At 39.4% G+C, this 17,613-nt stretch overlaps 1 protein-coding gene across 1 annotated transcript in view; it reads left to right on the forward strand.

Annotated features, from left to right (window-relative positions):
• LOC128745929 (UNC93-like protein MFSD11) overlaps nucleotides 1-17,613 on the forward strand; it is a 601,073-nt gene that overhangs the window by 282,033 nt on the left and 301,427 nt on the right. The window contains exon 4 of the mRNA XM_053842991.1: nucleotides 15,675-15,851. Coding sequence (XP_053698966.1) covers nucleotides 15,675-15,851 — 177 coding nt within the window. The remainder of the gene's footprint in view (nucleotides 1-15,674; nucleotides 15,852-17,613) is intronic.

Below are 17,613 nucleotides of genomic sequence, written 5' to 3' on the forward strand. Positions count from 1 at the left end.
AAACAGGATCGGGTCTTTTTACCTTTGTTATACTATAACAAAGGTTTAAAAATTGGTCGAAAAACACGAAATTGATCCGAGGCCTGGAGGGCCAAGTCACATATACCAATCGATAGGGTTCGACGATTTGAGCAATGTCTGTGTGTGTGTGTGTGTGTGTGTGTGTGTGTGTGTGTGTGTGTGTGTGTGTGTGTGTGTGTGTGTGTGTGTGTGTGTGTGTGTGTGTGTGTGTGTGTGTGTGTGTGTGTGTGTGTGTGTGTGTGTGTGTGTGTGTGTGTGTGTGTGTGTGTGTGTGTGTGTGTGTGTGTGTGTGTGTGTGTGTGTGTGTGTGTGTGTGTGTGTGTGTGTGTGTGTGTGTGTGTGTGTGTGTGTGTGTGTGTGTGTGTGTGTGTGTGTGTGTGTGTGTGTGTGTGTGTGTGTGTGTGTGTGTGTGTGTGTGTGTGTGTGTGTGTGTGTGTGTGTGTGTGTGTGTGTGTGTGTGTGTGTGTGTGTGTGTGTGTGTGTGTGTGTGTGTGTGTGTGTGTGTGTGTGTGTGTGTGTGTGTGTGTGTGTGTGTGTGTGTGTGTGTGTGTGTGTGTGTGTGTGTGTGTGTGTGTGTGTGTGTGTGTGTGTGTGTGTGTGTGTGTGTGTATTATTCGCTGGAAATATATTTAGTCTTGAAATCTCCCATAGTGACTAGAAATTTTCAAAACACTATATTTCGCAGAGTGGCGCATGGTGGCACGTAATTCTTCCATAATTCGTATACCTGTATATTCGTATATAGTATATACCTGAGATTTAACCCAGAAGAAGGAATTAACCTGGAGATATCTGGAGAAAAAAAGTTCTCGACTAACAAAACAGAAAATACTCTTATTATTTTATGTTTTTCCTCTTCTCATGCTTTTTAATATTATTTTTATTCCTCTAGCTGCCTAAACTATTTGTTTTTCGGAAAGCTCATTTTATTACCTTTCTAATGATATATAATACATAAGACTTCATTCTGAAAATAGGGTTCAAAAATTGATTTGAAACTAAACGTGTTTTCATGGCAAAAAGCGTATATATCATATCGCTTTTCAACTTTGACAGTCTCTATCTCAGAAACAACATCCAATTGAGACGTGCTATTTTGGATTTTTCTTAATTGAAGTGTTTACTATCAATAGAAAATGTCATTAAGCGGATTAGTGAAAGTCAGTTTTCTGATTTTTGTCCGCCTGATATCTCATAGTGCTATGGCCCGTTTGAGTTGGAAGAACACTAATTAAACCAACAATCATTCCAGTGATACGAATAAGTTGCAATAGAGTAGGGCTTATCTTTCTCCAAACAATGCCTGTGATGCGTAAGTCGGGTGTTCTGAATGACCTAGATTTATACGAATAAGGACATGGACAGTTTGTCTAATAGTGAGCACTGATCGTTTTTAGAAACTGCTGTCTGTCCTTTTGTGGAGTTATTGCAATCTATGAAAATATGCATGTAGTAAAATAAACGTGATTAACGAAAAATACATGGATTGACCATCGATTTAGAATTTTATCTTGCACTTGCACTGCAAACTGAAATTAACATGGAATTATTCTGTCTGAAAATGTGTACTAGAAATTTTAAAATAACAAGTCCATCCGAACTAGTTCTGCATTTTTCTTTATTTTTTAAATTTAATATGAAATAAAATATGTTTAATATCCAAAGTCACAAATTAGTCCTGCTAAGAGGATAATAGTATCACCATTTGTATTTATTTAAAAGTCGAAAAATTGGATATGTTTTCGATCGATACTTGATGCGTTGAATATGAAAATTTGCTAACTGCTAACAGCTGAGTTTCATTAAAAAAAAACATTAAGCGGTAAAGTGTTAATTACGAAGCATATTTATAGTTTAGAGGTGAATTATCGGGTGATTTGGTTCATATAAACACAAAACTCTTGTCAGCTAAAATCAAATAAAATCAAATTGTTTTGTTCCAAAAGATTTACGGTTATATTTTTTTGCTATTTCAACGTCGAGTACCACTTTTTACAGGAAAATATTAGCTTGATCTGGATTGAGTGCCTGTTAGAGAGTTAACCGCTATAGCTATAACATTCAGCATCAGCGCGTGCATGTCGGAATTAAAGTTCCACAAAAGCTTACAAAATCCACCACTGGTAACGCTGGTGGTCATGCAGGCTATCGCCCCGCCTTTCTGCACGTTGTCTATAACGAAAAATTTATTCCATTGTGGATGTTTTTTTATGTGGATTGCAAACTGTAGGGAGAGACGTCATTATTGCATAGAAGTGGTACTTACATCAGATGGTATTTCCATTATTGCCGCAATCTTTTCAAACAAAACATGTTTATTTTGACGTAGAACTACGTCTTACCACAGGGTGTCACTCCAAAATTTGGATTCAACCCAGCGTCACGAAAGAATGAAAGATTTTGAACGCTAATAGCTATGACCTTTTTTGGCAACCCTGTTAAGATTTTATAGTAGAGGTTTGTTTACGTCTCCCAATAAACAGTTTTTTTGTATTGAATTCGGGCTTAAAGTGGAGTGTTTACTTGGAACCCTGTTAAGATTTTATAGTAGAGGTTTGTTTACGTCTCCCAATAAACAGTTTTTTTTGTATTGAATTCGGGCTTAAAGTGGAGTGTTTACTTGGAAGAAGTCATCCGTAGTGTTTCTTACGTGCTGTGATTTCAAAAAGTCACCATATTAGTGCCTCAAACTGCAAATTCACGTTAGCTGATTAGCGTCGGACAAAGTGTATTGTTTTGTTTGTTTTGGTATCGATCAGTCGCTATACTGCATTTCAGTTCGATTTTTCTCACGAAAAGCGACATCTGCATTTCAAACCACTAAGCTTTATCGATTTGCAAAAACCATTAATCGTAAGAGTGATCACCATTACCAACTAAAAAATGGTTTGCAAAAAGTGTAATAAGCACGTCAATGGAAATGACCAGATCGTCTGTCGTGGTTTCTGCGGTTCAATATATCACGTTATTTGCGCCAACGTTGATCTTCCGTTGCTTGACGTACTCGGCGAATATGAACGCAATGTATTTTGGATGTGCAACGACTGTGCCGATTTGTTCTCTAACGAACATTTTAAAAATATCGCTCAACGGAAGAGCAATATAGATGCAGCTTCGGATACGGATATGAAGGCCATGAAAGCGGACATGGAAAAGCTAAGCTGTGCCATTAACTTGCTTACCGCTAAAGTCGACACTAAACTTAAAGTTTCTGTCCCAAGCGCCCCTATGCCATGGGGAGCTCCTAAGGACCTGATGCCTAATACTCCTAAACGCAGACGCGGGAACAGCGACAACTCAGTTGAACCGTTGAAGAAAGCAAGCGGCACTCGTGGTACGAAACCCTCAGTAGGTTCAGTAAATACGGTATCACTAAGCGATGATCTTTTCTGGATCTATCTCTCGGCCTTCCACCCACGAACTTCTGAAGATGAGATTGCGGCACTTGTCCAAGATTGCTTGGGTTTAAATGCAGATACTAAACCAAAAGTGGTTAAGCTGGTGCCAAGAGATACGGATCTTTCCACATGGAGATTCGTTTCCTTCAAAGTTGGCATCCGTCGTGCTTTTAAAGCTGTCGCGCTTTCTAGTGACTCTTGGCCAGACAATGTGCTTTTTCGGGAATTTGAGGATTATCGAGCAAAAAACGTCGTTGTCGGATTGCAGTTGAACCCGCAAGCCGCAACTCAACCCGGGCCACCGGAACCACCGGAAGAACATTAGAAACGCCAGAACCGGAATGCACTTTACCCAACTGTTGTGCAGCCCCCGTCTTACAAAACTCAGCCGCGTTGGTTGAATCTCACATTCATCGTAATCGTCACCGATCTGCCAAAGAAGTATGTCTTGATCTTCCAACCCGTGAGTCAGAACGCACTGCCTGTCGCATTATGGGAGACCCTAAACCACTCGATGCAGTCGCGCTAACCGTTCGAAGCCGTTGTCATCGAAGTTGTACTGTATCCTGCCATCAGAGTCGTTCTGGCCCTGTAGCCGAGTCTGGTCAAGGGTTCTCCCAAACTTCATCCTCAGGCAAGTATGTACATACTGGCGACATTTCACTGCCTAATCAGATTCCGAGTTCTAGCACACTCTCTGGTTCTCAATGGCCTACCAGAAGCACTCGTGACCGTTTTACTGCCAACTTGTTACTGCCAACGGGCATGTCTCATCTCGTCAACATTCAACACCCGTGTCATCGTCCGAGTCATCATTTTTCACTACCGGGACGCTCATTGGACTGCACTTTGGAAGCTCCTGGTTCCTCTAGCCCAGTCGTACCGTCCCCTGCCAGTATCCAGCTAAGTCGTCCCGGACCTGTGGCTAGATGTGGATCAGGGGTCTTCCAACTTGCCTCCTCATGCAAGTATAGTCACGATATTGTTCATTCGCTGCCTGATGTTGATCCGATTCACAGTACTGTGGACTACGTTAATTTTCGCGAAAATGGTCCAGTTGCGCCATCTTTTGACAAGAGGATAGCCCAGCCCGCCGACGACGGCGAGAATCCTGTTTGCTTCAGCATCGAAAATGGACAACATCCACCTAACGTATTTGTCAGAGAAACGGATTGCTCCACTCCGAGCCGCAAGGAAGATATCATCGTCTTCTACCAAAACGCCGGTGGAATGAATTCTGATGTTGAAGAGTACCGACTAGCTGTCTCAGATCGCTGCTATGATGTCATTGCCCTTTGCGAAACATGGCTCGATTCCCGAACAGTCTCCAGTCAAGTGTTTGGATCCGATTACGAGGTCTTTCGTTGCGATCGGAACCCGAATAATAGCCGCAAAGCCATCGGCGGTGGTGTTTTGATAGCTGTCCGTCGCGGGTTAGAAGCCAGGGCTATCGAGAACAATGCATGGAACTATGTAGAGCAAATTTGGACGGCCATCAAGCTAAGTGATCGCACACTTTTTCTTTGCGCTTTATACATCGCACCTGATCGTGTCCGCGACAACGATCTTATTGATGTCCACTGTCAATCGGTGTACTCTATTATGAGAGGGGCGACTCCTCTTGATGAGATCATCATTCTGGGCGACTTTAACCTGCCAGGTATATCATGGAAACCTGTCCATAGCGGATTTCTCTTCCCGGATCCTGAAAACTCGACGATTCACGCTGCTGCAGTAAACCTTCTCGACAATTATAGTGCTGCAATGCTCCATCAAGTTAACCATGTAGTTAACGAAAACAACCGTTGCTTGGATCTCTGTTTCGTGAGCTCATTAGAAAAGCCCCCCTTCATCACCGCAGCTCCATGTCCGCTGATTAAGCCAGTTTTGCACCACCCACCCCTGATAGTCTGTATTGAGGATAAGCCCCTTCGCGACTTCATTGAATTTCCCGCGGCTATATCCTACAACTTCCGTAAAGCTGATATGCATAGTATTAATGATGTATTGTCCAGTATTGACTGGGCAGAGATACTTGACCCATAGGACGTTGAAGCTGCGGCGCAAACCGTTTCACATGTTCTGTTATATGTTATAGATCGACACGTCCCGAAAAGAAGTCACCGCAACACTTCTCACCCCTCTTGGTACACGAATGAGTTGCGTAAACTGAAGTCATTCAAAAGAGCAGCATTGCGGAGATTCACGAAGCATCGCACGCTTTCGCTAAAACGTCATTATGCGAGAGTGAGCCACCTATATAGGCGAGCCAGTAGGCAATGCTTTTCACGGCATCAACAGAGCATTCAACGGAAACTAAAGCGTCACCCGAAGTGCTTCTGGAACTATGTAAACGATCAACGCAGAGTCCGGCATCCCGTCTTCTATGGAGTATAACGGGGAAATCGCTGCCGCACCTCAGGATATATGCCGTTGCTTTTCCAGCAAATTTGCAAGTGTTTTCACTAACGAGGTATTGAGCGTTGACCATGTTGCCCTAGCAGCATGCAATGTTCCAATTTATGGTCAAACACTAGGTGCCATTGATGTCAACGTCGAGAAAATCTCAAAAGCCGCTTCCATGCTTAAGTCGTCCTTCAACCCTGGACCTGATGGAGTACCTTCTGCATTCCTGAAGAGACACATATCCTGTTTGTTGACGCCATTGCTCTACCTATTCCGAATGTCTATCTCTAGCGGCGTATTCCCATCGTGTTGGAAATGTGCGTATATGTTTCCTGTGCATAAAAAAGGTAGTAAACGAGATGTGAACAACTATAGAGGAATCACATCGCTCAGTGCAGTTTCAAAACTATTTGAGTTGGTAATCATGGAACCTCTATTGTCACACTGCAAACAATATCTAAGTGCCGATCAACATGGCTTCATTTCCCAGCGCTCTACCACCACTAACCTGCTGTGTCTAACATCATACATAACGGGAAGTATGGACCACCGTGCTCAAACCGATGTCTTATACACAGACTTGTCGGCCGCTTTTGATAAGATAAACCATGACATCGCAATTGCAAAATTGCATAGACTGGGCGTTAGCGACAACCTTTTGCGCTGGTTTCGCTCATATCTGACCAATCGACAGTTGGTGGTTGCCATTGGAGATTGTAGGTCCGATAGCTATCTAACCTCTTCAGGTATACCTCAGGGAAGCCATCTTGGACCTTTGATCTTTCTGCTCTACTTCAACGACGTTAATTTGGCTATCAAATGCCCTCGACTCTCGTATGCAGATGACCTGAAAATGTTTTCCGTTCGACAGACGATTGTCACTTTCTCCAAAATCAGTTGGAGGCCTTTGCCGCTTGGTGCGATGTGAACCGCATGTTAGTGAACCCGGGGAAGTGTTCAATAATCACTTTCTCCAGAAAAACCCGATTTAATCCACCTAGTGGTGAAAGGAACCTTTGTTATACGGTCTTACTTGCTATTTGAGATAGAAATCGACACGTCTTTTAAATTTTACACACTTTTAAATTTTGATGAAAAAAGGATCATGAAATTGCTGAGTAAGGATAAGTAAGTTGTTATTAATCTGAGTAAGTGCAAATAAAAGTAAGTTGTAAGAGGAAATCTTATCCTTTAGCATATACATTGTCTAGTAAAGGTCTAGTTTATAGGTTTTTGAACTATGCATAGTTTCCTATAATGCCATTCTATTTGAATCACATCAATAGAGTTTTCTTGAATAATTTTCATCAATTTTTATTAACTCACGCTGTTGTATTTTATATAACACGTGTAGGTTTTTCAACGCCATATTGTTACAAATCGTTACAAATAAAGTTACAAATCGTTGTTTAACTAACGTATATTCTTCAACAAACTTATTGTGAGCAAAATATCATAATTATTCAGTGCATTAATAATTTAAATTGTTGGGAAAATTTATGCAGCAAAACTATCAGCAAATGTAAAATGTTTAAAATGTATCCGTCTGCTGATAGTCGAGTAATTCGGAGTCAAAATTAGGGTATTCTTTATAATCAAAGTTCTACAGTTCCTAAACAAGCAAACATACAGGTATACTATTCTCAGAAAAGTTGATATTTTTACTATTTGTACAATTTTGTAGTACATGAAAAAGTCATGCAACAATTACAAAAAGAGCAATGATAGAAAAACTGATTTTACAAATTCATATACAATAAATAAGATTTTTCTATCTTCGCTGCAGAGATAGAAGGTTACTGTCTTTAGCAAAATTTTCTGTAATAATATGCTCTATAGCTTTGCAAAACACATCAATGTGTTATATTGACACTGAAGAAAAATATTTTTTTTATTTCACTTTTAGGGGGTTTAATAAAAATTTAAATTCCACCAGACGATCGAGCTTCCAATTTCAAGAAACTCTTCCAAAGGTTCGATCAACCTAAAACCAAGTTTTTCCAGTCAAAACTCTAGTGCACACGTTTTCTTTGGTTTGGGGCTATTGTGCGCGCGAGTAACTGTGTTACAAAAGTTGGCGCGAGTGTTCGATGGTTAATATATTTTAATCGGTAAAACCAATTCTTATGAAATTTTGCATATATATTCGTAGTCTCAAAACCTCTCGTTTGATATTAAAATAATTGAAATTAGGTAAATTATCTTGGTTAAAATCATTATAAATTATTGTAAATTTTGGTGTGGTGTATACTGTTGCTCATAACTTTCAAATTAAAAGGTCAATCAAAAAACCATTCAATAGTGATCTATTAGGATATATTATCTTTCAAATGAGACTAATAGCGCATAAATCGGTTTGGCCATCTCTAAGAAACAGGCGATAATTATTACCTTGTCAAAACAGGTTTTTTAAGCATAACTTTTAAACTACTTGTTTGTTTTCAATTAAAAATTCCTGAACAATTTAGCTTTAATAAGGGCTTTCATTTGATACTAAGATCGTTGAAATCGGTCATGTAGTTTTGAAGAAACCCGTGTCACGTATTTTTCACATTTTTGCTTATAACTCTTAAACGAAACGTCGTGTCACGAACCAACTCAGTAGTGATCTACTAGACAATAACACCTTTCAAACAAAAGTAATAGCGAACCATTCGGTTCAGCCATCTCTGAGAAACAGGCGATAAAAGAAATCATTACATACACGCACACACACACACACACACACACACACACACACACACACACACACACACACACACACACACACACACACACACACACACACACACACACACACACACACACACACACACACACACACACACACACACACACACACACACACACACACACACACACACACACACACACACACACACACACACACACACACACACACACACACACACACACACACACACACACACACACACACACACACACACACACACACACACACACACACACACACACACACACACACACACACACACACACACACACACACACACACACACACACACACACACACACACACACACACACACACACACACACACACACACACACACACACACACACACACACACACACACACACACACACACACACACACACACACACACACACACACACACACACACACACACAAACACAATTATGTCAACAGAAGAAGCATTTAGTGTAATTATATTTAGAAAATGGGTTAAGCTGATTTACTGGCTTTAGTTTTCAGAAGGTCGCATAATGCCTGCAATAGGGTTGATTATGCGACCTTTTGAAAACTAAAGCCAGATTTCAATATGAAGTAATTCATAGGAAGTCACCATCGAGATTTCCTTTTCACGACATTATTGGAACTATGAAGAAAACATGCGCCCCTCCTACTAAGTTCATCGAAGAAACGTCTTCAAAAATTTAAAATTTCAGTCCATATTGAGCGGGTTGAAAGTCCTAAGGCCTATTTCAAGATAAATTCTAGATCTACTAAACTTATGGACCAATTTCGGCAAATCTTATAAAGGACAATAGTAATTTGCAAATGAAACATATTGTTTGGAATTTGTTTGCGTCATGCCTCGAAGCCAACTGGGAGGCACAAACACAGAAACACATACGTGTATATATGAATTCATACATACATACATACATACATACATACATACATACATACATACATACATACAGTCACACCTTTGTCGATCTCATCGACCTGAGTTAAACAGTGAATGACACTCGGCTCTTTGGGCTTTGCTAAACAATCAGGTCTTCTACCGTGCGGCACTTTTTAAATTTTTCTTCTATGATTTTCCTTTTATGATTTTTTGATGGGTTTAAACTTAAAACCTTATTTCTTTAAGTTTGGCCATTGGTAAAAAAATAATTGAGCTGAAAGGCCGATTTTGAAATTTTAAGCAATACGGGACTTTTAACATTTTATGATCGCCATCTTGTCCAATATAAAAAACATTTGCACATTTGAAGACATAATTTACAAACATAATGCAAAAAACAGATCGAAAATCGGTTAAGAATTGATCCTAAAATGGTGATTTTACCAAGTCATGTACTAGTTTTCCATATATGGAAAAGGCAAAAAGTTAAATTCTTTTCAAAATATGTTCGTGAAATGTTTGCAAATGTACTCTACCAACATATTTTAGTCATATCAACTAGGAAAACATCAAACATCCTAAAAAAATTCGAAAATATTTTTGTCCGCCTGCTTGTATGGAAATCCCCCATAGTGCATAGGTAACTAAAAGTTAGGTTCAGATAACTAACAAAAAAAATTAACTGCTCCAAAAAGTTGTTGTTCAGAGAGCGCGTATGAAACTCTAAAAATAGTGAGTAGTACGCAGCTCTCGAAATTCTTACTAAAAGTACAGGAATTTATACACTTTTCCATAAAAGAATAGAATTTAATAAAAATCTAACCGTTTTCATTGCGTGTTTATTGAATTCAAAATCACTATCTTGTTGAGATTTATGTGAAGCTGTGCAATAGATGCAGTCGCAAGTCAATCATTGCCATTGTTTGACGGATAATATAACTTATATTATTATATTATTATCGTCTAGATTTTGCTTTTCGACATGCTAAGGATTCATACATATGGTCAGTTTTGATCTTTCTTTTCCGTTTCAACCATCGATTTTCAAAAAGTCAGTTCCTTGACTGTTGCCGAATAACGCAAGCGTATTTCCATTCTGATAAAAACACAAAATACAGGATTTTTTTACTTTACTTGCTTATGAAATAATAATAATAAATAATCCCGCATGCTCGAAATTAACCATTAATACTCTAATACGATTAATTTAGTCATTTTTCTTGCGCTATTTACCATGCGCGGTAATATGATCAGTGAAAAATGGTTACGCAAAAACTTACACATTGGCCGCTGGCAGCGCCACTTGTCATTCTGCACACAGTCTATACACTGCCCGTGTATCACTTCAGAATTCGTGAAGTCATAACTATCAACAGGTTCATTTCTTGAATTAGAATTCTTTTTTATTAACCCTTCTAAGGTCTACATCATTTTTACCATTCGAAAATTTGCTAAAATGACCGTAACTTTTTTATTTTAATTTTATTGTAATTTAATTTTTTCATTAAATTTGGGAATCTTCCCGAAAATCTTTTCTACTTTCAAAATATCTACAAATCATTGCCATATGTCACATGGTTCCGGAGTTATTCCGGTGTTCTTTGGGGGACCGCGATTTTAGATAATATTGCTAAATATTTGAAATCTGTAAGAAACATGCTGAATTTTTAGCAAATCATCGTCTATGGTCATATAAGTTACTTTGCTGCAGTTACAAGCCATCTGCGCGCTGTGCGGATCCAGGAGGACACTGGGAATTCGGAACCGGTTCCAATAGAGTGACATTTCAGCATCAGTAAAATATGTCATGTCGCATATCAAAAAACATCAGTACTTCACAAGATAGCGATTAGTGACCATCTCATGTCTCTCACAGGGCATATGACCGATTTCATGTCCTGGACAAGTTTCTTCGAGATCCGTACCGTGCTCAGAGAAGAAAATCTTTCCGGGCCCGGAAGCGGCCATATAGCGCCTGAGAGACATGAGATGGTCACTAATCGCTATCTTGTGAAGTGCTGATGTTTTTTGATATGCGACATGACATATTTTACTGATGCTGAAATGTCCCTCTATTGGAACCGGTTCCAGATTCCCAGTGTCCTCCAGGATCCGCATCCTCATATCGACGTAACAGTTGGATGGAATGGGATACTCATGAAGATTCAACAATCTAAGTACTGGTATGTTCCATTTTCAAATTTTATTGTTATTCAAGTTTTTATTATTTTCTACAAATTAGGATCCAAAGACAAAAACTATTTGTTCAACATATAATATAATACAGTGGCAGAGAAAAACTGACGTATTGAGTGCTATTGTTACAGAGAATACAGCTGATATGAGCTACGAACGTAGCAGCCTAGTTTTTACGCCAAACTATGCGAATAAACGTTCATCAAAACGACTGATTATTCGCAAAAACTGGCGGAGGCATTTTTCAGTTAAAATAAACTTGCATTGAATTACAAAACCTTGTCGGCCCATTTCTTGTGAATAATTTTTATTGAAATGACAGATTATTTAGTTGAATATGTTAACAGATACAGTTATTTATTTTAAAACAATATAAACGCGTTTTACAAACAACGATGGTGATGGTTGTTGCGTCAACTATGCATCCATGGGCAGTGTAACACGTATACATTCATTCATTCGACATCGAATTCGTCTAGGTTCAATGTTTAAATAATAAAATCGATCAAAGAGCGAGGGTAGTTTCGAATTTTTATAAAATTGTTTACCTTTAGGACTACAATTTGGTACAGGTTTACTGGTAATGAATAATTTCCGTCCTGTTGGAAAGCAAGGGTTCGGACATTTTTTTGACGTAGGACTACGTCTTTGTTTACTATACTGGGACTAGGTAGCACTTTGTGAAAACGAAAATAGAAGTGTAACGTTTGAATGAAAGATTTTAAATGCTAATAACTACTAAACTACTGAACGAAACTCAACAATTTATGTGTCGTTGGATAGATAAAATGGCTAGCAATTTTATGGGGGATAAGAGAACAATTTTAGGGAGGGCGTAAGAGGGGGGGCTCCTACGCAAATGAAACACAAATTTCCTCAAAACTTGAGAATTAATCAAGCAAAAGGAACCAAAATTGGCATGTTGGGGTTTTTGGAGCTAAGATGTTTTTCTATGGTGTACTGAGACTTCTTCTTCTTCTAAGAGGGGGGCTCCCATACAAATGAAATACAAATTTCCTGATAACTCTTAAACTAATCAAGCAAATGGAATCAAATTTGGCATGTGGGCGTTTTTGAAAGCATGAATTTATTTTGAATTTATTTATTTTATGATGGTTTGAGACCCCTCACTCCTGTGGTAGCAGGATAAGGACTCTCATACAAATACTACAGAAATTTTTGCGTATGTGGCATATTTTCTGCTATGTAACAAGCGATTAGCTGTGAAAGTAAACTAGTTAAACCTTCTAGGAACAAAAGACAGTGAATCTAAAAGAGTAGGACATTCGAATGGCACGTCATATTTGTGATGAACGTGCTTTGGCTTTAATGTTATTTGTAACCAATGACTCTTTTAAAGGCCACAAGCGAGTTAAAGTAAGATTATTGAAACATATCAAGCTACACATAATCATATTCAATACAATAATCTGTGGGCTGGTCATTCATTACCATTTCAACCTTTATGATGCACACAAGTGATTTTTGAAAGAAATCTATGTCTCAAAGGTTGCAGGCGTTGTACTTATGAAACCCCGTCCACGTATTTTCAAAGCTACCATTGCATTCAATGAAGAATTGAATCTGAATTTTTTGCTCTTTATTTTCAACATTCACTTAAACAATGGCACTCATAGATTCTTATAAACATACATATGCCAGAAATGCAGTTTACATTAGTCTTTGGTTGATTATCTGATATAGTCCTACGTCACCCTTTCGTACAACCCTTAGGGCTGTATACCTTGTAGTTTTTTTCAGAATCGAAGCAAACGAAACTGCAGGTGTATAAGATTGTCGTACCGGGCCTGGGAAGCAAAAGAGTGCTTTTTATTTATGCGTTTTTCAATAGTGATTTGACAAATTATTTTTATATTTACTCTATTCATCAATTTTCAGAAAAATTTCTGATCTATTTGCATCAAATATCTTTAAAATCCATTGAAAAATCTCTAACCAGTTGGTTACAAATTTAAGTTGTGGCGTCCGCCGCAATATTAACGTGAATTGCCACAAAGTGCTTAGCGGGAATCTTTCGTCGATTTCCCTAAGTCCTTCCCTGGTGTTAGATGGACTCGGGGAGTGATGATCATCTAAGTTGTACTAAACTGAGAAGTCACTCACCGAGTAATCTCACTTTCATGCAGACATCGAACTTACAATAGTGAGTGTGAGGGAGAAATCGCAGATCATATTCGACTGAGAATTACGCTAGAGAAGTTTTACGAAGTGGAGGTAGACAAAGTATCGCTCTCGACGATACTCGGGTTGATGTTGTCTCGTCTCACGACTTCCGCCAAGTTAGCCCATAAATACTCGACGCACAGTATGAATCTTTTTGTTCTGGCAGAAGCTAGGACAGATGATAGAAGTGCGGGCCGTGTTCGTAAAGTGATAAGTTGAACACTAAGTCTAAAAGTGTGATTAAAGCGTGACTAAGTAAGAATTAAGCCTGAAAGAAGCTATTAATAGTGTGCTTAGGAAAGTGATTAGTACGCGAGATCAAAAGGGCTGAAAAGAGAATTATCATCTTTAAATATGGACAATCCTGTTATTGTTTCGTGTTAAAATAACTATTGTGTTAGAAAAAGGTCCAGCGGACCTTTTTCTGTTGTATTATTGATCTTTTTCGAGATTTCCATGGGCACGGTGGACAACCCGGACGCACACGGCCAGCAACGAGCTGGTGAATGGTTTTTCGTGATACGCTAAATTCATCACTAACTGGTGACGTGAGTGACTTCAATCGGTCGCAGCGAGTTTCGGTGGTGGCTATTCTGGCTTACCCACTGCTAGCAACTGCAACTACCCCGGGTTGCGTTCCGTTTTGGCGGGTTTTCCGTGAAAACCGCTTCAACTGTGTTCTATAATCAGTGAAGGCCTGCCCAACTGTCGGCTGCGTTCAACGTGTCAATTATTCGTCGTAGAGTCGACCAGATCCAAAAACACGTGTACCATAGGCTGGTGCCTCTTTCAGCCTGTGCATCCGTCGACTAGTGCCTCCGTCATTCAGTTCGCCAGTCCTCTAGTGCCTACTTGGATCTGTGCATCCGTCATCTAATGCATGTTGTGACCAGTTCCTCCGTAAACTAGTGCACACTTGGTCCCGTGCATTCGCCATCTAGTGCATGCCTCGTCTAGTGCATCTGCCATCTTATGCATGCCTCGTCTAGTGCATCAGCCATCTTGTGCACGCTTTGTCCAGTGCATCCATCATTCAGCGACCAGAGTAGTCATCGGCGGTGGCCACGATAGCCATTGTCTTGTTGCAGCGACGTTCCGGAAGTATATCACCAACAATGCCCAAAACCGCAAGTAAATTAGTTAAGTCACAAATCGAAATGAGCTCAAAATGGTACCTTGTAGAATAAATTGTACAATGTTAAAGTTACAAGATAGTTAGTCATATCTGAGTGCAGCCTTGAAATTAATAGATTTTACACCTCGTTTGCTTTTCGCTAGTCGGACTCATAAAAGGAGTCAACAGTCCTCTATCTGTCTAGGTTCACAAATCGGGAATATTCAGAAGCGTCTGTGAGATTCATTGTCGTGAGATTCCACTTCGTGTTGCTTCACCTTGATAGTTGTCAGCGAGTAACACAGGGACCTCCCTACTGAAGTAAGTATAGGTGTTTGATGCAGAGGGATTACATCAGACACCCCTGTAAATATCTTTGATCTATCTCCCTACCAGGGATTTCCGCTGGCTAGAACGAGGTTACAAATCATAACCACTTTTCGTTCCATGCTCATTTCTCGGACTTCTAAAGTGCACCCCAATATAGAAAACAAAAACGTAGTGCTACGTTAAAATAACCGAAATTGCAAATTCACGGTGCCTTTGACTTTTTGAATGTTCACACGTCACAAACAACATTCAATATGGTTGTGCCTGTTGTAAAAATCAGGCTCAGGCCTTTCTAAAAATTCCAGAATTTAACAATTTTCGACGTTTAGGGAATTGTTCTTGTGCCAAGTTAAATTTTGTTTAGCTCTGTTAGATATTTTAAAATAATATTTTTTTTTTTGTTTCCAGTATATTTATCACATCGTTCTTATGGCCTCAAACTTTATTACTTTATATAGCCAGCTTAATTCTCGGTGTTGGTGCAGCCCTAATTTGGACAGGACAAGGAATGTATCTAACAAAATGTAGCGACGAATCAACTATCTCTAGAAACTCTGGAATATTTTGGGCTACGCTTCAAATGAGGTAATTATTCGTTTAAAGTTTTTAAATCGCAACGCACAAAAATGATTTAATCTCGTGGTCTTGTTTTGATCAAGTAATGAATTCAGCCATTTTACATTTGTTTGCCTTCTGGCTATTGGTCGTACTTTTGTTTGTTCCAACACACGTTATTGCAATCAGTGTCGTTTTTATATGTTTATTTTTTTGGTCAAACTGAGTTGTATAATATGTGGTGCCGGAGATAGCCGTTTCTCATGGAAGTGTGACGGGTGTGCGGAACACTTTCATGCGCCGGATATTGGAATCAAAAGAGAACAGGAACAGATTGTTAAGGATTACATGCTCCCCGCCAGTAGTAGTTGCCAATCTGGTTTCAGTATCGAGCTCTACCTAAGGGAGCTAGTTCAGCAACAAACGCTACCTTCGGAACAGATCAACCAATAAACTGAGAGACTTAACTCGGCGGCATAAAAAATGTGCAGAGTTTTACAAGCAAGATCAACTGTACCGTCGGTCGCCACTGATCCAATAGTTGTGGTAGCACCAATAGTTGTAGTAGCGCAACTATTCATTATTCAACTTCATTATTAGGATGCATATTTTCGTCACCGTAGAATTTTAAATAAAACAATAACGTTCATTATATGAAACAAGTTCTTGGGAACATTCGTAGTAAGACTACACCATGTGATATATCTGTTGTTTACAGTTAGCTTTTACTAACTAACTCAGTGCACAGCTCAGTGCAGCTTCAGCTTCCAACTTGTCACTTCTCAGACTGGTTACCCCTACACGCTGCCGGTGAATCCCTAAACATTGTGTAAACATCCTATTACACACTTCAGGTAAACAACTCAATCTATACCTATAAAAAAGGATTTCTGTCGGTCTGTCTGTCTGTCCCTATGTTCCTTTTAGAATCGAAAACTACAGAACCGATCGGCGTGAAAATTTGCATGTAGGGGTATTTGGGGCTACGGAAGGTTCTCTTGACGGCAAAAGTCCCCTCCCCCCACTAAAAGGGGGGCTCCCATACAAAAATGTGCATAAAAAATGGATTTCTGTCTGTTTTATGTTCCTTATAGAATCGAAAACTACTGAACTGATCGGCGTGACAATTTGCATGTAGGGGTTTTTAGGGCCAGGGAAGGTTCTTATAATGGTTAGAGACCCCTCCTCCCACTAAGAGGGGGGGCTCCCATACAAATGAAACACAAATTTCTGCATAACTAGAGAATTAATCAAGCAAATGGAACAAAATTTTACATGTGGGTGTATTTGGAGACAAGAATTTTTTCTATGGTGAATTGAGACCTCTACCCATTTTAGGAGGGGGGGGCTCCTATACAAATGAAATACAAATTTCCTCTTAACTCGAAACGTAATCAAGCAAATGGAACCAAATTTGGCATGTGGGGGGTTTTGGAGGCAGGATTTTTTTAATGATTTTTTTTTATACTCCTCACTCCTGTGGTAGGGGGATAAGGACTATCATACAAATAAAACAGAAATTTTTGCGTAACTCTAAAACTAATCAAACTCGAGAAATTTTAGATTTTTTTATAAAGCATTTATCAATAACAAGACCACCAACATTAGTTGGTAACATTAGTTAATTCAGCGCGAGACGGCCACAGGCCGCGTGTGTTGCCGGCGACTTGCCGTCGGATTCGCCGGCCACTGCGAGGAGACAGCTCCCCGTAGAGATCACCTCTATCTAGGTTCATGTATTTTCCTGGATCTACTGACCTCTAATACTTTCCTTCAGTTGGGTCACCCCTGC

This window comes from Sabethes cyaneus, chromosome 1 (assembly GCF_943734655.1).
Source record: "Sabethes cyaneus chromosome 1, idSabCyanKW18_F2, whole genome shotgun sequence".
Lineage (NCBI taxonomy): Eukaryota > Metazoa > Arthropoda > Insecta > Diptera > Culicidae > Sabethes > Sabethes cyaneus.